We start from the raw sequence: 25,793 nt of genomic DNA on the forward strand, positions 1-25,793 counted from the left end.
GCGCCATTGCTCCCACACAGCACAGACACGGCAGGCACAGTAAGGGTGCAGGGGGGGCGCCCTGGGCAGCAATTAAACCTCTTCTCTGGCATATTAGGATATATATATATGGGCTTTGCTCGATATATAGGAGAGCCCCTGCCAGTTTTTCAAAGAAATCGAGCGGGACCGAAGCCCGCCGCTGAGGGGGCGGGGCTTGATCCTCAGCACTCACCAGCGCCATTTTCTCCACAGCACACTCTCTGAGAAGCTGGCTCCCCGGACTCTCCCCTGCTGAACACGGTGACGGAGGGTTTAAAAGAGGGGGGGGGGGGGGGCACATAATTTGGCGCAGTGTTATATTTATATATATATATATATATATATATATATATATATAATTGAAAAGAGCGCTATCTGGGTAATTGATTTCCCTGGGTCATTGACGCTTGGTGTGTGCTTGCATACTGTCTCTCTGTCTCTCCAAAGGGCCTTGTGGGGGAACTGTCTCCAGATAGAGAATTCCCTGAGTGTGTGGTGTCGGTACGCGTGTGTCGGCATGTCTGAAGCGGAAGTCTCTTCTAGGGAGGAGGTGGAGCAAATGAGTGTGGTATCTCCGTCGGCAACGCCGACACCGGACTGGTTGCATATGTGGAATGTGTTAAATGCAAATGTGAATTTATTGCATAAAAGGTTGGACAAAGCGGAGTCCAGGGACTGTACAAGTTTAGCCCTGCCTTTCACTGTGTCAGGGACCTTCTGGGTCTCAAAAGCGCCCACTATCCCAAATAGTAGACACTGATACCGACACGGATTCTGATTCTAGTGTCAACTACGATGATGCAAAGTTGCAGCCTAAATTGGCTAAAAGTATTCATTATATGATTATTGCAATAAAAGAGGTGTTGCATATCACGGATGAACCCTCTGTCCCTGACACGAGGGTCCACATGTTTAAGGAAAAGAAACCTGAGGTAACCTTTCCTCCATTTCATGAGCTGAACGAGTTATTTGAAAAGGCTTGGGAATCTCCAGATAAAAGACTGCAGATTCCCAAAAGGATTCTTATGGCGTATCCTTTCCAGGCTAAGGACAGGATACGGTGGGAATCCTCCCCAAGGGTGGACAAAGCGTTGACACGCTTATCCAAAAAGGTAGCGCTGCCATCTCAAGATACGGCATCCCTCAAGGATCCTGCTGATCGCAGGCAGGAGACTACCTTGAAGTCTATTTACACACATACTGGTACCTTACTCAGACCGGCGATAGCGTCGGCTTGGGTTTGTAGCGGCGTGGACTGATACCTTATCGGCTGATATAGATTCGCTGGATAAGGAAACCATTTTATTGACCCTAGGTCATATTAAAGATGTGGTCCTGTATATGAGAGATGCTCAGAGAGACATTGGCATACTGGGTTCTAGAGCCAACGCTATGGCGATTTCGGCTAGGCGAGCCTTATGGACCCGTCAATGGACGGGCGATGCCGACACGAAGAGGCATATGGAGGTTTTACCTTACAAGGGTGAGGAATTATTTGGGGAAGGTCTAACGCACCTAGTTTCCACGGCTACGGCAGGTAAATCAACTTTTTTGCCTTATGTTTCCTCACAGCCTAAGAAAACGCCACATTACCAGATGCAGTACTTTCGGATAAACCCAAGAGAGTGCGGGGATCTTCCTTTCTTGCCAGAGGTAAGGGCAAAGGGAAAAAGCTGCCACCTACAGCTGGTTCCCAGGAGCAGAAGTCCTCCCCGGCCTCTACAAAATTCACCGCATGACGCTGGGGCTCCGCTGGGGGAGTCCGCCCCAGTGGGGGCACGTCTTCGACTTTTCAGCCACGTCTGGGTTCAATCCCAAGTGGATCCTGGGCGAAAAAAATTGTTTCCCAGGGTTACAAGCTGGAATTTGAAGAGGTGCCTCCTCGCCGGTTTTTCAAATCGGCCCTGCCAGCTTCTCCCCCAGAGAGGGAGATAGTGTTAAAGGCTATTCAAAAATTGTGTCTTCAACAAGTGGTGGTCAAAGTCCCCCTGCTGCAGCAAGAATTGGGGTATTACTCAACCCTGTTTGTAGTCCCGAAACCGGACGGTTCGGTCAGGCCCATTTTGAATTTAAAATCCTTAAACCTATACTTAACAAGGTTCAAGTTCAAGATGGAGTCGCTCAGAGCGGTCATTGCCAGCCTGGAAGGGGGGGATTATATGGTGTCCCTGGACATAAAGGATGCATACCTTCATGTCCCCATATATCCGCCTCATCAGGCGTTCCTGAGGTTTGCCGTACAGGATTGTCATTACCAATTTCAGACGTTGCCGTTTGGGCTTTCCACGGCCCCGAAGATTTTCACCAAGGTAATGGCGGAAATGATGGTGCTCCTGCGCAAGCAGGGTGTCAAAATTATCCCGTACTTAGACGATCTCCTAATAAAAGCGAGATCGAGAGATCAGCTGCTGAACAGCGTATCACTCTCCCTGAGGGTGTTGCAACAGCACGGCTGGATTCTCAATATCCCGAAGTCACAGTTGATTCCAACGACTCGTTTGCCCTTCCTAGGCATGATTCTGGATACAGACCAGAAAAGGGTTTATCTTCCGATGGAAAAGGCCCAAGAACTCATGTCTTTGGTCAGGGACCTATTGAAGCCAACAAGGGTGTCGGTGCATCACTGCACTCAAGTTCTGGAAAAGATGGTGGCGTCTTACGAGGCCATTCCATTCGGCAGGTTCCATGCGAGAACGTTTCAATGGGACCTTCTGGACAAGTGGTCCGGGCCACATATACAGATTCATCGGATGATCACCCTGTCCCCAAGGGCCAGAGTATCTCTCCTGTGATGGCTGCAGAGTGCTCACCTTCTGGAGGGTCGTAGGTTCGGCATTCAGGACTGGGTTCTGGTAACCACGGACGCGAGCCTCCGAGGTTGGGGTGCAGTCACACAGGGAAGAAACTTCCAGGGTCTCTGGTCAAGCCAGGAGGCTTGTCTTCACATCAACGTACTGGAGTTGAGGGCTATATACAACGCCCTTCGACAAGCGGAAAATTTGCTTTACCGGTTATGATCCAGTCAGACAACATCACCGCAGTGGCGCATGTAAACCGCCAGGCGGAACAAAGAGCAGAGTGGCAATGGCGGAAGCCACCAGGATTTTTCGCTGGGCGGAAAATCATGTAAGCGCCCTGACAGCTGTCTTCATTCCGGGAGTAGACAACTGGGAAGCAGACTTCCTCAGCAGACACGATCTACATCCAGGAGAGTGGGGACTTCATCAGGAGGTCTTTGCAGAGATTGCAAGTCGGTGGGGACTGCCTCGGATAGACATGATGGCGTCACGCCTCAACAAGAAACTACCGATGTATTGTGCCAGGTCGAGGGACCCTCAGGCAGTGACAGTGACACCATGGGTGTTTCAGTCGGTCTATGTGTTTCCTCCTCTTCCGCTCATCTCAAAAATATTGAGAATCATAAGACGAATGGGAGTACAGACAATTCTCATTGTTCCAGATTGGCCGCGAAGGGCCTGGTATCCAGATTTGTAGGAAATACTCACAGGAGATCCGTGGCCTCTTCCTCTCAGAGAGGACCTGTTACAACAGGGGCCCTGTCTGTTCCAAGACTTACCGCGGCTACGTTTGACGGCATGGCGGTTTAACGCCGGATCCTAGCGGAAAAGGGCATTCCGGATTAGGTCATTCCTACTCTGATAAAGGCTAGGAAAGACGTGACAGCTAAACATTATCACCGTATATGGAGAAAGTACGTATCTTGGTGTGAGTCCAGGAATGCTCCTCCGGAAGAATTCCATTTGGGCCGTTTCCTTCACTTCCTACAAACGGGAGTGAATTTGGGCCTAAGATTAGGCTCCATTAAGGTTCAGATTTTGGCCCTATCCATTTTCTTTCAGAAGGAATTGGCTTCTCTCCCAGAAGTCCAGACTTTTGTGAAGGGAGTGCTACATATCCAGCCTCCTTTTCTACCTCCAATGGCACCCTGGGACCTTAACGTGGTGTTGCGGTTCCTTAAGTCTCACTGGTTTGAACCACTTAAAACGGTGGAATTGAAATATCTCACTTGGAAGGTGGTCATGTTGTTGGCCTTGGCATCGGCAAGGCGAGTGTCGGAATTAGCGGCTTTATCTCACAAAAGCCCCTATCTGATTTTCCATGTGGATAGAGCAGAGTTGCGGACTCGTCCTCAATTTTTGCCCAAGGTGGTTTCGTCTTTTCATATGAACCAACCTATTGTAGTACCTGTGGCTACACGAGACTTGGAGGATTCCGAGTCCCTTGATGTGGTCCAGGCATTGAAAATTTATGTGGCCAGAACGGCCCGGATTAGGAAAACAGAGGCACTTTTTGTCCTGTATGCAGCCAACAAGGTTGGCGCTCCTGCTTCGAAGCAGACTATTGCTCGCTGGATCTGTAAAACGATTCAGCAGGCTCATTCTACGGCTGGCTTGCCGTTACCAAATTCTGTAAAGGCCCATTCCACTAGGAAGGTGGGCTCTTCTTGGGCGGCTGCCCGAGGTGTCTGGGCTTTACAGCTGTGCCGAGCGGCTACTTGGTCGGGGTCAAACACCTTTGCAAAGTTCTACAAGTTTGATACCCTGGCTGATGAGGTCCTCATGTTTGCTCAATCGGTGCTGCAGAGTCATCCGCACTCTCCCGCCCGTTTTGGAGCTTTGGTATAATCCCCATGGTCCTTACGGAGTCCCCAGCATCCTCTAGGACGTAAGAAAAAATAAGATTTTAAACCTACCGGTAAATCTATTTCTCCTAGTCCGTAGAGGATGCTGGGCGCCCGTCCCAGTGCTGACTACATCTGCAAGACTTGTATATAGTTTTTGCTTATTTAAGGGTTATGTTACAGTTTTGATCAGTCTCGGACTGATGCTGTTTGGTTTCATACTGTTAACTGGTTCGTATATTCCATGTTATACGGTGTGGATAGTGTGGGCTGGTATGAATCTTGCCCTTAGATTAACAAAAATCCTTTCCTCGTACTGTCCGTTTCCTCTGGGCACAGTTTCTCTAACTGAGGTCTGGAGGAGGAGCATAGAGGGAGGAGCCAGTGCACACCCATATCTAAAGTTCGTTTTAGTGCCCATGTCTCTTGCGGAGCCCGTCTATCCCCATGGTCCTTACGGAGTCCCCAGCATCCTCTATTGACTAGGAGAAAAAGATTTACCGGTAGGTTTAAAATCTTATTTTTTTTATTTTTTTTTTGACTGACCCGCGACCTGGGTTATCACAGCAATAACCTGGGTTTTAATGGCAGTGCAAAAGGGGTATAAATATAATACGGTCGTTAGGTCGACCACTAAAGGTCAACATGTATTAGGTCGACATGGTCATTAGGTCGACAGGTCAAAATGTCGACATGAGTTTTTCCCGTATATTTTTTTCTGATTTTTGGACTTTTTCATACTTTATGATCCACGTGGATTACAGTTGGGAACGGTAACCTTGCCCGAAGCATGGCGAGCGGACACGGCGCACTTATTGGGGTTCCCCGTCACTTTACGAAGAAAACGACACCAAAAAAGGTCCAAAAACCCATGTCGACCTTTTTACCTGTCGTCCTAACGACCATGTCGAACTAGTGTCCCCGTCGACCTAATGCATGTCGACCTTTAGTGGTCGACCTATTGACTGTCGACCTAAGTTGAGTAGACCCAATGACCCATACCCAAATATAAAGGGGTTAAAATCTGCATTCTCACTCAATGCTTTTACCTTCTGTTCTGACTGATCAGCTTCTGAAACATTTCCAAACATACGCACTTGATAAGTATTGTAAACAATTTGTACAAGTCAATTTATTTATTTTTTGTTCTTTTACTTTAAGATTATTTATTCAGTAACTATATATATTTTTTCCTACCACAGCTAATAATAGACACAATCATTTTTGTTGCAAATTCCAGATTTTCAAAGATGTGCAAAATGACCTGTATATCTCACAATCTTATTATACCCCTTTTCCACTACTGATGCGGGTCGCAGCCGGGAGCCTGACACGGGAGCTACTCAGCTGCGACCCGCATCAGAACCCCCTTTCCCACTGCACTCACCCCACCCGGCATATTGCTGGGTTGGTGACGCTCTGGTGACGCGGCAGGGGTGGCGCTGGGAGATCACATGATCTCCCACGCCGCCCTTCCATACAGTGTAAACGGGAGCCGTGACGCATCGACACGGCTTCCGTTTACACTACATTTTACCCGGATCATTCCCATGTCCTAACCAGGTAGCTACCCAGGTAGGATTCCCGGGTCGCTTGATCCGGGTTTTTGCAGAGGGACTGTTTTCCACTAGCAAGAAACAAGGGTAAATGCATGCCCCCTAGTGGAAAAGGGGTATTAGTAAAAACAGAGCTGGTGATTCATTGTTATACCTGTATTTGATTGTTCCAGTCATGCAAGATGTTTGTGTTGCTGGCTGTCCCTGAGATTTCTATGGGTGTGTTAGAGATGAAGATAAGTGATAACTGTAATATCCCTACATGAATAGTCTGTAAAATTAATGACACTATAGATAATGTAATATATACTGCAATACAGTTGCACTTAATTATTTGTATCTAAGATCCTTTTTATTTTGAACATGAATATCCAACATTACCAGTATACTTTCACAGTTGTTACACATTCAGTTTCCTATTATATACAGTAGCTTCTGCTCTGTCTAGGGAATTTACAAGAAAAGTCACATGACCCAAATGTAATAGGCTGTGATTTGCAGTCACTGGGGGATACGGTCATTAGGTCGACACCACTTAGGTCGACATTCATTAGGTCGACCACCATAGGTTGACATGCATTAGGTCGACAGGGTCACTAGGTCGCCATGGTCATTAGGTCGACATGTACTAGGTCGACAGGTCAAAAGGTCAACATGAGTTTTTGAGGAAAAAATTCTATACATTTTTTGGACTTTTTCATACTTTACGATCCACGTGGACTATAGCTGGAAACGGTAACCTGTGCCGAGCGCAATGAGGCACCTTACCCGAAGCATGGCGAGCGAACACTGTGCAATAATTGGGGTTCCCTGTCACTTTACGAAAAACAATACCAAAAAAAGGTTTAAAAACTCATGTCGACCTTTTCACCTGTTGACCTAGTACATGTCGACCTAATGACCATGTCGACCTAGTGACCCTGTCAACCTAATGCATGTCGACCAATAGTGGTCGACCTAAGTTGTGTCGACCCATACCCGTCACTGGCATGGTTTTGGTAATAAAGCCACTAGATTTAAAGTGGAATTAGTCTTGAGGTAAAAACCAACCTGATTTTGTCTTAAAACTAAATGCTGCTTTAAATTTAGCAGCATCTGGCTGAAATTGCGCCGGTGTCTGCATATCAAAGGCTATTGCGTTGGGCCATATGTTTTGAGGCATGATGCAGAAAGTATTGTAGAGGATAAAAAGATCATTATTCGGAAAGCCCTGTTTTTTATATTTCAATTTAAAGTAGCAATCCTATATAGTTTTTTCTTTTTTCTTTAAAAAGCAAATACATTTTTATGTATTTATCACATCTTTGTTAGCTGTACTCCTAAAAACCATAATTTCATTTTCGACACTTCCCTGGGGGCAGGCAAGTAAAGCTGCCAGAGTTCTTAGCATGTCATATAATGGCAAGGGGGGGGGGGGGGGGGGGAGAATGAGGGAGAGGATGTCACAGTGCACAGAGCAGACACATTGTAGGCAAACAATGTATTCAGATCCAGCCGCAAATGTGAGATTGACCAATTCTGCAGAATTGGTAGAAAATGTGCATCCCTCCACATACAAGTAATGGGCCCTACAGACTCGGCGATGTGCCGCCGAGCTGCCCAACCGCCGATACGGCAGACAGGCGACCCGGCGGCATGGGGGGGGGGGGGGGGTCAGTGACGGGGGGAGTGCAGTTTCTTCACTCCCCCCGTCACCCGGCTCTGTAGACGTGCAGGCAAATATGGACGATCTCGTCCATATTGGCCTGCATGCACAGCCGACGGGGCATCAGCGATGAACGAGCGCGGGGCCTCGCATCGTTCATCGCTGGTGCCTCCACACTGACAGATATGAACGTTATCTCGTTCATTATTGAAGGAGATCGTTCATATCTTGCAGTTTTATCACCCAGTGTGTAGGGCGCACAAGAGGAGCAGATGCACTAAGAATACCATAGGAGGTGTGGCTTGACTGCAAGTACAGAAAATGGTAAAAAAATATATGCAGTACATGATTAGTGCACATTACAATAAAAGCGCAAATAATAAGTGCCCAATTAGCATGGAGCCCTGTGAACAAATTGCAAATTTTAAATATATATAATTTTTTTAATTAAATCCACACTTTCTGTTCCCCAAATGTTAACATTCTTTTTATTTATTTTCAGGGTTGACTGGTTTAAACCAAGTGTTTAGGGTTTTTTTTTGTTTTGTTTTTAAACCCTCTGGGGTTTTTTTTTTTTTTTTATTATGCTGTGACTACAGGCACGGCTGAAGTCTCTATTCCCAGCTCTACTGTAACCAGTTCTGACCTAGGAATAATCCAGGTTGGAGCAATGGTGCCTTCCTAGTTCAGGGAGAATGTGCAGACCACTTTTTTTTTTTTTTTTTCTTTATTCATTTAAAAAACACTTGGATTTCATGCATGTTTGTAGATAATCGAGGTCAGGCTTCGGCCTATTATTTCCACAAACACCTTTTTCACCCTGGAATGTGCATTTTGACCAGTGTCAGAAAGTGTCCCTTCACACTAGAGACAGGTGGAATAAAGAAAGCCCTGACTTTTAGGATTAAAACCTAGATAAGGCTAAACCAAGCAGTAGTTTTGAGGTAAATTAAAACTTTGAAATGAATGAATTGGGTGGTATAGGACTTTGAAGTGATGTTTTAACCCTTTCCACCACCATGCACATTTCCAGTTACACCTGCACTTTGTTTTCTTGGGACAGCCCCCCTAACCAAAATGTGGGGTGCACCTGTGTATGTGTCAAGTTGACAGCTCGCGGAATTTCCATAAAAAGAAAAGCACTGTACACTTTAGTGCAGGCGTTCACAACCTCGTTCCTCAAGGCACACTAACAGTCCAGGTTTTCGTGATATCCATACTTGAGCACAGGTGACTTAATTAGTACCTCGGTTATTTTGATTTACCCACCTGTTCTGAAGTCTGGATATCTCTAAAACCTGCTCTGTTAGTGTGTCTTAAGAACCGAGGTTGGGAATGCCTGGTTTAGTGGTTTTACACTTTCTTAAATTACCTTAAATTCATCTGTATCTTCCGCATTACATTACCCTTAAAAATGTGGGAAAAATAAAATGCAGGTTACTCAATAAACTCATAAGTGACAACGGGTGCTACAGAGGAAGGGGTGATCTGAAAATCACTACACAGAAAATTCCCCAAACACCTATTGTGAACCAGTGTAAAGGCTGCCATTTTATATTTAGATATCTTTGTTACGCAGACTTGCAAATAATCTAACGTCACTTCACAATGTGTCTGCCTTTGGGTAGTCCTAATGCTGGGCATACACTGTCAGATAAAATGCCTGTCAGGCCAACAGGCCTTTTGTCTGACCCTGCCGATATCCGGGACATACACTGTGAGATCTCTCTTATAATATATGTTACGTGATATCGACGCTCTGCCCCCGGGGAGGAGACATTTCCTTCCCATGTGAAGTAACGGGAAATGTCTGTTGGTAGGTTGCGGTAGGGCATACACTGGCCGATGAAGCCGACATGACACTTGAACATATTGCATCAGAGGGACATGCCGGACGATCCAGCATGCCCGACCGATCAATTATTTTCGGGTCGGTCGGCCGGCCACATACACGCTACAATTATCTGGCCGATCCGCCCGATGTCAGCAGATCAGCCAGATAATTGCTGCATGTGTGCCCAGCATTAGTCTTAACAATAAGAGTCCCAATACCAGGTTACATATTCATGTGTTTTTAAATTGAGAGTTAACTTACCAGAGGGCATCCCAAAACCCTCCTGAGAGACTCCCCAGGGACCAGCAATCTCCATCAGCTACTGTTTTCATACAGGATTTTACAAATAATGCCACATAAAACACAAGTTAAGGCCCATACACACTTGCTGATAAAATGAGCGACGTCGCTCATTTTATCGGCAAGTGTGTATGCTGCCAGCGACTACCGATGTGCGGCACCGGCCTGTCGGCAACGATCGTCGCTGTCGCCAGTGCATGCATGCAGGATCTAGACTGTCGTACACGACCTGCATGCAGGGCTGGCGGAGACGTGACGTCACTGAGCAATATGAGCGGTCATATCACTCAGTGTGTACAGTCGGCCGCCGACCGGCCGGCCCGGGAGGGGAAACATTAGACGACGTCGCTCACAAAACGACATAGTCTAATGTGTATGGACCTTTTACGTAATGAATGTTTGCAAATGTAAAGGAGGGTATACACGGGAGAGATGTGTGCTGAGCGAACCGCTCAGCACACATCTCTCCCGCCGCTCAGCACAGTGCGATTTGTGCTGAGTGATGGGGGGGGGGGGGGGGGGGACGCTCACTTCACCCAGCGGGTGAAGTGAGCGACCCGCTAGATTGGCCTGTATGCAGGCTCAATCTAGCAGCGGCGATAGCGATGTGGGGGGTACACACGAGTGATCTGTGCTTGAAATCTAAGCAATCTAGTCAGACTGCTTAGATTTTAAGCACGGTTCTCTCCGTGAGTACCCCCTTAAGATTGCTGCATTTTCTGTACAAAGAGAATGGCTGCCATTGTCACTGATGCAGCAGCTAGCCTGGGGCATTGTCTGTGTGTATTACTTTACAAGCTTGTAATAAGTGATCAAGATCAACCTCAATGGAAAATTGCTTTGTATGTTACAGCAGTTACCTGCTGAGTTTTATCACCCCTACCTCCACCCACACACAGTCACTATCTGCTAATGCAGGAATGCTGGTGTTACACCTGAAGAAGAGCAGCCTGTGACAAACACCTGACATGTAAATGAGCTCTATCTCTTTCAGCTTTATGGTGTCACTAGTAAAACTAGTTTGCACGGCAGGAATGTGCAGCACTATGTGGGGCAATATTTGCTGTACAGCTGTGTCGTTTTTGTGTACTCCATATAGTAAACAGTAGGTCATGGTGACAAAAAAAATAAATATATTTTATTGCTAAAGAGCAGGAAAAGTTCTGTAGTGAGCCAGGTTTCCTTTTTGTGAGTGGTGAAAGTGAGGAGGAACCAGGCACTTCCTGAATGGCTGCATTCCTTCATCGCTCTTTGACCAGTTTAGCTTTTCCAATCATAAGTATAGTAACACACAGGACACGTCCCTCCACTCCTCCGCCTCTCTTCCTCTGCTGGATGCTGCTGTGTGTGATTTCATCTCTCTCCCTCATACATGCATGCCACTTCACGCTGAGCTTGGCAGTGTTTGGGGAAGTACACTGGGTAACGTAAGCATTTGCACGTTCTTAGATACTCATAAACAATGCTGAGACTAAGGGGCCAAACTAAAGTTTCATCTGGGTATAGGTAAGACATGTATAGCAAGCATTGTCTTTGTTTCTGCTTCATGTTCGTTTTATTTAATAGCAAGGTCTACATGCTAACTCTTGTCATTTGTCTTTACTAGAATTGAGTAATGAAAATAGATTGTTGCCAGTTAATTAGATGTATGAGCTACGAACAGGGAGACTGTCAGCGATTTGCTCATTGTATAATCGTTTAATGCATCAATAGTGATATATTAAGGATATACGGCATGTGTCTGTATGCAGTGTTGGAAAGTATAAGTGTCAGGATACATGTCCATCAGAGTTTGTACTGTTGTTTAGTTTGTTTTCCAGAACTCTGTGGCTGTGACAAAGAAACTTTGAGAATTGTGCTTTTCTGTACGTGCTGCATTGTTCCCAGTTGTCTCTAATTTCCAGGAATAGGCCCGGGCTTTGGAGACTTGTAAAATGTTTTCTCTGGAAATGTCTCTGTTTTCCATACTGGCCAGATGCTCAGGACAGTACAGTACCTCTTGTATTGTATACCAAATGCTATAACAGTGTTGACGCCTGCAATTAGGGTTTGGGCTAGGCTGCAATCAGGGTTAGTTGTAAGCTAAAATAGTACTGTCGACATGTTAGTGTGACATTGTAGGTGTTTACAGATCATCTGTCAACGTTTACTGTAGAACATCTAGACATGCTGAATGTCAACATTCTGAACATGTCGATATTATGTTTTTAGTGCATTGAATGTTGACATTCTGTATGTTTACATACCATACCCAACCCATCCTAGTACACCTACATGGAATCACGTGTGTTGGGTATAGTCTCACCTGCTCTGTAGTAACCTGTGACTAGAATGATTTCAACAATTTGGCAACTATTGCTGTTTCAAATGTTAAAACAAATATATTGTAGGTTACAAAGGAAATGTAACTCCGAAGCATGAACAGCATTACATTGTAAACTGAACATGTAGCTAAGAAAACTGAACACACAATGAGTCCCTAGAGGTCTTGCAAACACAATATTATGTCATTTAGGGACACCGCTATATAGTTTGTGCTGTCAAAATCCCATTGGAGCAGGAAAGGTTAATATGGAATGTCTCCTATAAATTATGAGGTATTTGCTCAGATATATAGTGCATTTCCAGATGTTGCATCCTGTCTCGGAACATTGCCAGCAGTGAATCATGGAATAAGCTGCTGCTTATTTTTATTTTTTCCCCTGCTTTTTGTGGTATTCTTTTTTTCCCCTCCTCTATTTTTAAAGTTGCAGCTAAAGTCTGAGACTGACCTGCAGACGAGGATACAGCTGTGTAAGGTTGCTTTCTCAGCAGTTTACTTTGTTCTAAGTTTAGGTCTTCCATCGGTCACGGGAGAGGCAGGGAAGGTTTCTGTAAAAAGATTGGATCGTCTCCAGACAAAGACCAGGGATAAATGAAGCAATGGTTACCCTAACTAAATACATTTCCCAGCTTTATCTGAACTATCTCTATATAATGATATACTATGTATAATGGGGCATGGGAGAAACCTCACCCGGCATCCAGTACTTAGAACGCCAGGACAGCCAACGAGATGCAGGTACATTTTTCGACACTCAGGATGACGATAATGACAAGGGGAACAGCAATATCTGGAACCTGGCATGCCGGGTTCCACCTCACACTAGGCACGATGTGCTAAGCATCGCATCCACAATACGGTACATCCCGCCACTTATCAGGTACATACTTACCAGGTGTGTACTTACAAATGCGATTAGTATCGCAAAGGGCTGCTCTCATGATAAGAGCTCATCTTTGCGATCACTGAACTTCTGGGTTTAGAATCCTGGAGGTGCTCAGCGCATGAGCAGAGTGATGCGGGTGTTGCTGAGAGGGATCCGATTGGATCGGAAGCCCAAAGGTTTCTATTGGGTAACGCCCCCAAAGATGGCGTTACCACTGGCTCCATCACATTCTGGAGCTTGGTACATGTGGGAATGCGGTAATTACTCAGAAAACTGGATTTTCAGAGTTGTTACTGCTTTTTCGGCTATAGTACATCATACCCACTATCCTCTTTGTCGTTATCGACATTCTGAAAGTAAAAATTAGGGATGACCATCAGCGGATAGCTATTGAATAGTGGCAGCAACGATGTCAGCAGACCTACCTTGTGATGGCAATTGCTCCACACTTGTACCAAAAAAAAAATCTTGGACGAGGTGTGCCCTTTTTCTTTTGGCTTCTTGGGCCTAGCAACCATAGTATTGCCCAAACACTTCTGTTCATATATTTGGGAGATAACCACAGACCAATTGCATTTTGAAACATATTCAATAATGACCAGATCAGTTTTGCTAAGGATCATTGGGCATAATTCAGATCTGATCGCAGCTGCAAATTTGTTAGCAGTTGGGCAAAACCATGTGCACTGCAGGGGAGGCAGATATAACATGTGCAGAGAGAGTTAGATTTGGGTGGGGTGTGTTCAAACTGAAATCTAAATTGCAGTGTAGAAATAAAGCAGCCAGTATTTACCCTGCACAGAAACAATATAACCCACCCAAATCTAACTCTCTCTACAAATGTTATATCTTCCCCACCTGCAGTGCACATGGTTTTGCCCAACTGCTAACAAAGTTGCTACTAATGATCATGTCTGAATTACCCCCATTATTGGGCAACCTGCTCATGTTCAGGCCATTTACAGTGCGAAATTGGGGAGGGGTTACTCACTTTGCTGTTCATGTGACACAAAGAGCAGAATTATTGGTGTGAAACTCTGCTTCCCCACCTTGATTTTTCAGTGAAGCCGAATTGAGCAAGGGAAATTATACGTTTATTGAATATATGGGAGTTTAACTACATTCATTTTGTTTTGTACTGTATATTTTGGGGGTCTTTTTTAGGATTGCCAGATACTTGGAGTGTCTGCTTGCAGCAGTCAGGTGGCAGGCTGAACCACTGTCCCCTACGGGTGTAGTACGGGTGACCGGCGGTCTCCTGACCGCCGGTCACCTTACCGACGCCGGGATCCCGGCAGCATACCGACGCCGGGATCCCGGCGGGGAGGGGCGAGTGCAGCAAGCTCCTTGCGGGCTCGCTGCGCTCGCCACGCTGCGGGCTCGGTGGCGACCTGCGGTCGCCACGGGTTCTATTCCCACTCTATGGGTGTCGTGGACACCCACGAGTGGAAATAGTCCCTGTTGGTCGGCATGCCGACCATCGGGATAGTGAGCCGTCGGGCTCACGGAGGAGGTCATGTGACTGTCGGTCAGCCGACCGGCGGTCACATGACTACCACCCGTCCCCTACACCTCAGGATGGACTATAACTACACAAATAGGAGTTATCATCAGCCATACCGGCTTTCCATTCAGCCAGGTTTAATAAAACCGATTATGATATTTAACAGCAGTGATTTGTTAGGCTGCACATTTTTGCTGTGGTTGCTCAGTTTGGTATAAAGTTTCAAAATCGGGCACATGGCTGAGTAGCCTGACCTACAGAGGAACACACAATTTCAATTTAATCACTGATCTCTTTGCATTAAATAATAATAAGTAGAAGAATTGCTCCATGTTCTGTTCTTGACATTCACTTTATTTAGGCTTATCATACTACCCCTTTAAACTGGGATACTCATGAATAAAGCTGGCCATACACCTAAAGGTTTATTGTCCAATCTGGCTGGTTGGAACGTTAATCTGGTAATGTATGGGAGCAAATGACAATTGACCAGTTACTCCAAAATGCCAGAAAACTGACAAAAAATGTCATTAATACAAATTGGTAAATTCAAATGGATTTAACCAGTTTGTATGATTGACCATTTTTGTCTATTTTGCAATGTTTGTGACCAAATGGTCATTTGCCCCCATACATTACCAGGTTTTCATTGCAATCAGCCAGATTGGACAGTAAATATTTAGGTGTACGCCCTTTCTAAAGGCCCCCTTACACAAGTTCTGTAGCTGATTAAAATGTGGTGAAATGCAGGTTTGAAATCAGCCAGCCACAGAACCTGTGTAATTCATGTGTCCCTGGTTCAGAGGGATAGTATGGTAAGCTTAGCTTATTATAAGCAATTTAGTGTATGTCAGAAATAACTCTGATTTGCCTGATGGGGTAACAAATCTTAGAACACTTGTGTCTATTTACTAAGCCTTGGATGGAGATAAAGTGCACGGAGATAAAGTCCCAACCAACCAGCTCCTTTTTTCAAACGCAGCCTGTGACATGGCAGGAGTTGATTGGCTGGTACTTTATCTCTGTGCACTTTATCTCCATACACAGCTTAGTAAATACACCCCTTGGGCCATCTTATTTGATATACTTGCATGTTTACACCGTGTTGGAGCATCATGGCTCCTGTCACTAAAAAAATAAATATCCTATTTCTGCTATGTCCTTAAATTATAACCTTATATTCAAACTCTGTGTTGTTTTTTTGGTTTGGTTTTGTTTTCTCATTTAGGGGCAGATGTATTAAGCTCAGTGAAGTGATAAAGTGGAAGGTAATAAAGGACCAGCCAATCAGCTCCTAACTGCCATGTCACAGGCTGGGTTTGAAAAATGACAGTTAGGAGCTGACTGGCTGGTGCGTTATCACCTTCCACTTTATCACTTCACCGAGCTTAATACATCTGCCCCTTAGTCCCAGGTTCTCAAACTCAGGGGCAGATGTATTAACCTGGAGAAGGCATAAAGAAGTGATAAACCAGTGATATGTGCAAGGTTGGTTAGGATCTGATTGGCAACAGCCAATCAGATCCAAACTGTTAATTTACATATTGGAGCTGATTGGCTGGTGCCTTTATCACCTTGCACATATCACTGGTTTATCACTTCCTTATGCCTTCTCCAGGTTAATACATCTGCCCCTCAGAACCCCACATTTTGGGCCGGATTCAAATGTGGGCTTCCCCCTCCCGGCCGCAATCGGGCCCCGGCGGGGGTATTCTAATGTTACTGCCAACGGGCACGAGAAGATAATTTCAGCTCTCTACCCCTGGAGGTAGCGAGCTGAAATGCGTGTAAAGAGACCCGTTTGGGCACCCAAACGGGTCTTTTTACGATCGCGCCCATTGGTGTAGTCTGGTTTAGATGTGCGCCTAAACCCGCCTGTACTGGGCGCAATAGGGGCGGAAACGGGGGACATTTGAATATCGTCCCTCTATCTCCCACCACTTTAGACGGGAGATAAGGGGCACGTTAACATTTGAATCCGGCCCTGTATGTTTTATAGTTCTCCACAGAGATCAGTAATCACTAGTGAAATACGTAGCTTCACGTGTGGATCTTTTAAAATGTGTCAGTGAGTAATGAATACACCTGTGCACCTGTTAGGTGACCTGGAAAACGTGAACTATTTGGGGTCCTGAGAACCACTGCATTAAGTAGTAGACCATATTTTCCTTAACTGCAACAGCAGAGTTCTCAGCCTTCCACCAGTCCTAGATGGACATGTGCACCTAAGATTAACCATGCAAGGAAATATAATACAGAGCAAAGATTTACGGGTGGTCTTCTGTATGCCGAATGTCGGGATCCCGGCGCACAGTATACCGGCGCAAGCGCCGGCATACCGTACGACACCCAAGATTTACAACTGTGATTTTAGGACAGTATTTTGAAATGCTGATTAACAGGACTAATTAATATTCAGCAACTGGGATGATTTCCTGTCCACAACATTGTACTGATTCTCACTGTGATGCCTGAAACAGGCAGTACGCTGTAGACAACTCAGGTTGTATGGTGTTTATTTGGCAGAGAAACAAGAGTGGCCTCTGAGTCCTGATACTGTTGTAGCTTTATAATGAGATCCCTGCAGATCCCTTCAGCTGCCTTTTTGTTCTGGATTACAGCTTTTGTTTCCATTAATCCATTCAATGGTGTGATGTATGAGTTTCGTGCCAGCAAAAAGCTCCCTGGTTTGACTGTACAACTGGAAATAGTCAGCATGGCTAGGTTGTGCCCTAAATGGCATTTATACATGTGCGCTTTGCAAAGCATTGAGATTGTTTGAAAAACTGATATGGAAATAATTAATGATTACCCACAGAGTATTGGAACATGGATTTATTGTATTGCTTGCCTGATCCTTATGATTGAATTCTATGGTCACCACACTGACAAGTTGGTTTATTTCACAGTATTGTAAGAATATTCTGTAAAATAAAATAAAAAGAATCCGGTGGCATACACAATGGGACAAATCCCAATACATTTAAAATCTATGATACATCCTTGTATAGCAACTGTGCAGTGGCCTATTGTTAATTCTGTGAGATGTACATCAACCAGCTTACTAATGTTCACAGCGATGCCCTTTACCTATTGTGGGACAAAAGGTTATGCTGCCTAATTCCTGCTGACATCAAAGGGGAGTTATTGGACCAATCAATAAATAATTCACACAGACAGGTTGAAATGTAGAGCAGTGCTTTCCTGTGCAGAGCTCTCTGTTCGGGTTTCCTGTGCAGCGCCCTCTGTGCGGGTTTCCTGTGCAGCGGGGTATCCTGTGCAGCGCCCCCTGCGCGGGTTTCCTGTGCAGCGCCCCCTGCGCGGGTTTCCTGTGCAGCGCCCCCCTGCGCGGGTTTCCTGTGCAGCGCCCCCTGTGCGGGTTTCCTGTGCAGCGCCCCCTGCGCAGGTTTCCTATGCAACAATCTCTGTTCGAGGTTTCCTGCGCAGCGCCCTCTGTTCGGGGTTTCCTGCGCAGTGCCCTCTGTTCGGGGTTTCCTGCGCAGCGCCCTCTGTTCGGGGTTTCCTGCGCAGCGCCCTCTGTTCGGGGTTTCCTGCGCAGCGCCCTCTGTTCGGGGTTTCCTGCGCAGCGCCCTCTGTTCGGGGTTTCCTGCGCAGCGCCCTCTGTGCGGGTTACCTGCGCATCGCCCGCTGTGCGGGTTTCCTGTGCCACGATCTCTGTGCGGGTTTCCTGCGCAGCGCCCTCTCTGTGCGGGTTTACTGTGCATCCCTCCCTGTGCGGGTTTCCTGTGCCGCGCCCTCTGTGCGGGTTTCCTGTGCAGCGATCTCTGTGCAGGTTTCCTGTGCCGCGCCCTCTGTGCCAGTTTCCTGTGCAGCGCTCTGCGGGGGTGTCTTAGGAGTTTCTGGGTTCAAATGTAAGACAAAGTTTTTGTTTTTATAATAAATAATCAATGATAGTATAGCACTCAGCTAGAAAATACTGAAGTCATGCAAATAATGTAATCCGTTTACTGATAGTGTTAATAATAAACCAATGATTAAAACCAATAATGTTAGCTCAGCATAGTAAACAATGGTGCTGACTGATAGTAAGCACAGTAGACTACTCTATTGTCCGTGCTGGTTAGTAATTAATTAAGTCAAGCAAATGCTTGTAGGTATATTACCGTTGGTGCCAGGTGATCAAGGCAGTGATACAGCAAAAGGTCCCATTTAGGTATAGTCAATAAGGGGTGGGGGTAACTATAAGACTCAGGGGTGCGGTGTCCCATTCCCTGACATCTTACTTACCCCCAAATGTTCCTCCTCCTTACTTGTGTCCCATTAAGTAAAAGGTGCAACAGTATCCCTGAATCCCTGAATTGAAGCCTCTGCGTATTCCATAAGGTCCTAGCTGGTTAAAATAAATCCTTTTTTATGATCTCCATAATCAGTGTTAATGTCCCTTATACTGAGGTCCTATCATCTTTTTTTGTGAGTGCAAAAAAAATAAATAAAAAATAAATAAAAAAAATTTACCCAAAAAACATGAGACTCCTGTCGACAGTTTCATGTGTCGACCATTTCCATGTCTACTTTTGACCCTGTCAACCTATTATACCAGTAGTTTCCAAACTTTTTTGAATCGCGGCGCCCTAGAATATCAGAATTTTTATCTAACGTCCTAGTGGATGCTGGGGACTCCGTAAGGACCATGGGGATAGACGGGCTCAGCAGGAGACATGGGCACTTTAAGAAAGAATTTAGGTTCTGGTGTGCACTGGCTCCTCCAGAGCCGGATTAAGGGGGGAGCTCCGGGGGTAAGTACGCCGTGAGAGGGCCACCCGCCGCAGATCGGATCTCTATTACCGATCCGATCTGCGACGCTGCTCACCCCACTGACAGCCGTCAAGCAGCCGCCAGCACTGCAGACGGCTCAGCTGTTCAATGAGAAGTGATTCTGCAGCGTGCGGCTCCGTGACTGTATGGAGCGCAGGCTGCAGGGGAAGGAGGAGGGGTCCTGGACGTGCCTCGGCGCGGGTAGAGGACGGAGGTTGAAGTACCTGGTGGAGGAGAGAGAGGAACGGGCTCTCCTCCTGTTCACGTCGTCAGCACAACAGTGCAAAAGTAAGAAAGGCTGCCTGAACTTTCTTTTATGCTACTTACAGTTTAAGTTAATGAGCTGGGTCTATTATATATATATATATATATATATATATATATATATATATATATATATATATAGATAGATAGATAGATAGATAGAGATAGATATATTTAGATATATATATTTGTGTGTTAATATATTTATATATATATACAGTATGTTTATATATATATATATATATGTATGTTTTTATATATATATATATATATATGTTTTTTTATATATATATATATAGTGTGTGTGTGTGTGTGTGTGTGTGTGTGTGTGTGTGTGTGTGTGTGTGTGTGTATAGAAATGGCGCTCAATGGTCTCACAATCCGCTAATAAAAAGACAGCAGTCATGGCATTTTGCAACGTTTCGGGCATTTAATACCCGTCGTTAGGCAACCAGTAGTGGTTACCCGAAGACGGGCATTAAACGCCCAAAATGTTGCAAAATGCCATGACTGCTGTCTTTTATTAGTGGATAGTGAGACCATTGAGCGCCATTTGTTCGGTTTGTGTATGCTACATATGCTAATAGGCACCGTGGAAGATGGATCTGTGATTGGGAATGCCAGCTGATCGGAACACACACACACACACACACACACACACACACACACACACACACACACACACACACGTTATGATTTTAATTTTAGACCTTAGGTACCCCTTGTTTTACGTACCCCGGGCCCCCTGAAGCCTTAATCCGGTTCTGGGCTCCTCCCTCTATGCCCCTCCTCCAGACCTCAGTTTGATACTGTGCCCAGACGACCTGGGTGCTTTTCAGTGAGCTCTCCTGAGTTTGCTGAGAGAAAGTATTTTGTTAGGTTTTTTATTTTCAGGGAGCTCTGCTGGCAACAGACTCCCTGCATCGTGGGACTGAGGGGAGAGAAGCAGCCCTACTCTCTGAAGCTAGGTCCTGCTTCTTAGGCTACTGGACACCATTAGCTCCAGAGGGATCGGTACGCAGGATCTCACCCTCGCCGTCCGGTCCCGGAGCCGCGCCGCCGTCCCCCTCGCAGAGCCGGAAGACAGAAGCCGGGTGAGTATGAGAAGCAAAGAAGACTTCACAGGCGGCAGAAGACTCTGTGTTCTTCACTGGGGTAACGCACAACACTGCAGCTGTACGCCATTGCTCCACACACCTACACATACTCCGGTCACTGTAAGGGTGCAGGGCGCAGGGGGGGCGCCCTGGGCAGCATTTGGGACCTCTTTTGGCAAAGTTAAGCATATATACAGCTGGGCACTGTATATATGTATGAGCCCCCTCCAAAAAATTGCATGTTTTAGCGGGACAGAAGCCCGCCGCCGAGGGGGCGGGGCTTCTTCCTCAGCACTCACCAGCGCCATTTTTTTCTCCACAGCTCCGCTGAGAGGAAGCTCCCCAGGCTCTCCCCTGCAGATACACGGTAGAAGAGGGTAAAAAGAGAGGGGGGGCACATAATTAGGCGCAAAAAGCAATATAAACAGCAGCTACTGGGTTAACATTAAGTTACTGTGTTATTCCTGGGTTACGGTACGCTTGTGTCGACATGTCTGATGAGGAAGGCTATGTGGAAGCAGAGCGGGAGCAAATGAATGTGGTGTCTCCGCCGACGGCGCCGACACCTGATTGGATGGATATGTGGAAGGTTTTAAATGATAATGTTAATTCCTTGCATAAAAAGTTGGAAAAAGCTGAAGCCTCGGGACAGTCAGGGTCCCAACCCGTGCCTGATCCTATGTCGCAGAGGACACTGGTCAGGAACCTATTAAAACCAAAACAGGTGTCAGTACATCACTGCACCCGAGTCCTGGGAAAGATGGTGGCATCATACGAGGCCATTCCCTTCGGCAGGTTCCATGCGAGGACCTTTCAATGGGACTTACTGGACAAGTGGTCCGGATCACATCTTCAGATGCATCAGTTAATCACCCTATCCCCAGGGCCAGGGTGTCACTCCTGTGGTGGCTGCAGAGCGCTCACCTTCTCGAGGGCCGCAGATTCGGCATTCAGGACTGGGTCCTGGTGATCACGGACGCAAGCCTCCTAGGTTGGGGAGCAGTCACACAGGGAAGAAATTTCCAAGGTCTGTGGTCAAGTCAAGAGACTTGCCTTCACATCAACATCCTGGAACTTAGGGCCATATACAACGCCCTACGTCAAGCGGAGGAATTGCTTCGGAGAAAAACGGTTCTGATTCAGTCAGATAACATCACCGCAGTGGCTCATGTAAACCGACAAGGCGGCACAAGGAGCAGGGTGGCGATGGCGGAAGCCACCAGAATTCTTCGCTGGGCGGAGAATCACGTAAGCGCACTGTCAGCAGTGTTCATCCCGGGAGTGGACAACTGGTAAGCAGACTTCCTCAGCAGACACGACCTCCTCCCGGGAGAGTGGGGACTTCATCAGGAAGTCTTCGCACAGATTACAAGTCGGTGGGAACTGCCACAGGTGGACATGATGGCATCCCGCCTCAACAAAAAGCTACAGAGGTATTGCGCCAGGTCAAGAGACCCTCAGGCGATAGCTGTGGACGCCCTGGTGACACCGTGGGTGTTCCAGTCGGTCTATGTATTTCCTCCTCTTCCTCTCATACCCAAGGTGCTGAGGATAATAAGAAAAAGAGGAGTGAGAACAATCCTCATTGTTCCAGATTGGCCACGAAGGACTTGGTATCCAGATCTGCAAGAAATGCTCACAGAGGAACCGTGGCCTCTTCCTCTAAGACAGGACTTGTTGCAACAGGGGCCCTGTCTGTTCCAAGACTTACAGCGGCTGCGTTTGACGGCATGGCGGTTGAACGCCGGATCCTAGCAGAGAAAGGCATTCCGGATGAGGTCATTCCTACGCTGATCAAGGCTAGGAAGCACGTGACGGCTCAACATTATCACCGTATGTGGCGAAAATATGTTGCTTGGTGTGAGGCCAGGAATGCTCCTACGGAGGAATTCCAGCTGGACCGTTTCCTTCACTTCCTATAGTCCGGAGTGAATTTGGGCCTAAAATTGGGTTCCATTAAGGTCCAGATTTCGGCCCTATCCATTTTCTTTCAAAAGGAGTTGGCTTCTCTACCTGAAGTTCAGACGTTTGTAAAGGGAGTGCTGCATATTCAGCCTCTTTTTGTGCCTCCAGTGGCACCTTGAGATCTTAACGTGGTGTTAAGTTTCCTGAAATCCCACTGGTTTGAACCACTTAAAACGGTGGAGTTGAAATATCTCACGTGGAAGGTGGTCATGCTATTAGCCTTGGCTTCGGCTAGGCGTGTGTCAGAGTTGGCGGCTTTGTCACATAAAAGCCCCTATCTGGTTTTTCATGTGGATAGAGCAGAATTGCGGACCCGTCCACAATTTCTGCCGAAAGTGGTTTCATCTTTTCATATAAACCAACCTATTGTGGTGCCTGTGGCTACTACTGACTTGGAGGATTCCGAGTTGCTTGATGTGGTCAGGGCTTTGAAGGTTTATGTAGCCAGAACGGCTAGGGTCAGGAAAACAGAGTCGTTGTTTATCCTTTATGCATCCAACAAGCTTGGTGCTCCTGCTTCAAAGCAAACTATTGCTCGCTGGATCTGTAACACGATTCAGCAGGCTCATTCTGCGGCTGGATTGCCGCTGCCAAAATCAGTTAAGGCCCATTCCACTAGGAAGGTGGGCTCTTCTTGGGCGGCTGCCCGAGGGGTCTCGGCATTACAACTTTGCCGAGCGGCTACTTGGTCAGGTTCAAACACTTTTGCAGGGTTCTACAAGTTTGCTACCCTGGCTGAGGAGGACCTCTTGTTTGCTCAGTCGGTGCTGCAGAGTCGTCCGCACTCTCCCGCCCGTTTGGGAGCTTCGGTATAATCCCCATGGTCCTTACGGAGTCCCCAGCATCCACTAGGACGTTAGAGAAAACAAGATTTTACTTACTGGTAAAACTATTTCTCGTAGTCCATAGTGGATGCTGGGCGCCCGTCCCAAGTGCGGACTTCTTCTGCAATGCTTGTATATAGTTATTGCTTCAATAAGGGTTATGTTATGGTTGCATCAGGGTTTGACCTGATGCTCTCTCGTTTGTCATACTGTTAACTGGTTGTTATCACATGTTATACGGTATGATTGGTGTGGCTGGTATGAATCTTGCCCTGGATTACCAAAATCCTTTCCTTGTACTGTCAGCTCTTCTGGGCACAGTTTCTCTAACTGAGGTCTGGGGGAGGCGCATAGAGGGAGGAGCCAGTGTACCCCAGAACCTAAATTCTTTCTTAAAGTGCCCATGTCTCCTGCGGAGCCCGTCTATCCCCATGGTCCTTACGGAGTCCCCAGCATCCACTACGGACTACGAGAAATAGATTTACCGGTAAGTAAAATCTTATTTTTTCACGGCACCCCTAGGCCAAAAATTTCTTATTGAGAAATTTAGAAAGAAATATTACATTAAGTAGATCACGTTTATATGTCATCCTTAGGGTCAGTTGCATGGTGAGGGCCAATATTTGCTTCTGTTTGGCCACATATTTTATGACTGGCAGCCACCAGCACTGGTTTTGCCTATTATATTGACCATGAATAATTTGAATTGGTCCTGGACCACCAGTCCAGGGCATCCCTGCGAGTGTCCCGAGGCACCCCAGGGAGCCACGGCACACAGTTTGGGAACCTCTTTATTATACCATTATTATTACGTGTATCTGGTACCACTCGTGGTAAATCAATCTATTAATACATACTGTACGTACCTTATGATCACACCCAAACTGTTTTAAGATAGGGTACTCATGAGAGTTGCTAACATTCTCCATATTTGGACCATGTACAGTACCTGCTATACACCTACATTAGTACTTCTTTGGGTGCTGTACTCCAGTAACAAACATGTATTTACTGCACATGATCAGTTGATCAAGTTGATCACATTTAAATCATTCTGGGTATGTACAAATTGTGGAAAATGGGGGGAGATTTATCAAAGCTTGGAGAGAGGTAAAGTACTAACCAGTCAGCTTCTGTCATTTTTGATGAATAGCCTGTAAAATAGCAGTTAGGAGCTGATAGGTGCTTTATCTCTCAACGTTATCACTCTCCAAGGTTTGATACATCTGCCCCACAGCCTGTAAAATTACATTTAGAGGCTGAAGGGTTAGTACATTATCTCTCTCCGCGCTTTGTCTCTTCCACTGTTTGGGATCTTCTGTGTCAAATTACATCTGTTCTGTGTTGTCTGTGTATCAAGAGTATTTAGATTTTTTGATTTTTTTTTTACCAAATAAATAAAAACAAGATGATGAGAAACAAAATCTTGTTACTGAAAGTTTAATTTTGGTAAATATTAGAGAGAATTTGTGACTGTTAATTCTCTAATGTAGATTTTCATATGTGTGTGTGTTTTTAGTTACACTTTTCTTTACTCTTGCTTAATTGCAGAACGCCCAGAAAGAAATAAGCCAGAACATCGGTTTCCTGGGTAAGTTCTGTTTCCAAACATGTTATAACAGTCAGTTTTAGTGCCAGAAATTAGAATAACAGCACTTTGTCTGGAAACTGTTACCTTCACACACAAATTGCTCCGTATCTTGCAGTGAATTTACAGTCTTGCTGACTAGCAAAACTAATTTTTCTATAAAAAAAACCTCTTAAGCATATTTATTATTATTATTATTATTATTATTATTATTATTATTATATATGGTGATTTTATGACAAAGACGTTGTGAACATTTACAGTCTATGGGGGATATCCAATTAGCGCCGGTAATTTATCGGGACTAATTGTACGCTGGGGGGCTATCCTATTACCCCAGATAAGCCAGCATGAGCGGTGGCTTATCAGGGGTTACCGGACACTGCTCCGGGTGCCGGCTCCTGACAGCTCCCGGTGCAGTGCGCCGCCGCAGACTGCCCAGGAGACACACAGGCACAGCCCCGCACACAGTCCCCCAGCAGCAGTCACCAGGCGGCTTCCCCCAGCCAGCGGCCACACAGCATCCGCGTCATGGGGACACCGCAGCCACACACATCCCCAGCAACAG

At 46.1% G+C, this 25,793-nt stretch overlaps 1 protein-coding gene across 4 annotated transcripts in view; it reads left to right on the forward strand.

The window, feature by feature from the left end:
* The window catches only part of SH3D19 (SH3 domain containing 19), a 238,035-nt gene that overhangs the window by 54,169 nt on the left and 158,073 nt on the right, over positions 1–25,793 (forward strand). For 3 of the 4 annotated variants that reach the window (XR_010177471.1, XM_063920564.1, XM_063920565.1), the window contains exon 2: positions 25,189–25,228. Coding sequence is in view for 3 of the 4 variants with exons in the window: in XM_063920564.1 (XP_063776634.1) it covers positions 25,189–25,228 (40 nt within the window). In the remaining variant the exon portion in view is untranslated. Of the gene's footprint in view, positions 1–11,329; positions 11,421–25,188; positions 25,229–25,793 lie in introns of those variants that run through there. The other variant, XM_063920566.1, reaches the window with a different exon arrangement.

The sequence above is a fragment of the Pseudophryne corroboree genome, chromosome 1 (assembly GCF_028390025.1).
Source record: "Pseudophryne corroboree isolate aPseCor3 chromosome 1, aPseCor3.hap2, whole genome shotgun sequence".
NCBI classification, from domain to species: Eukaryota; Metazoa; Chordata; class Amphibia; order Anura; family Myobatrachidae; genus Pseudophryne; species Pseudophryne corroboree.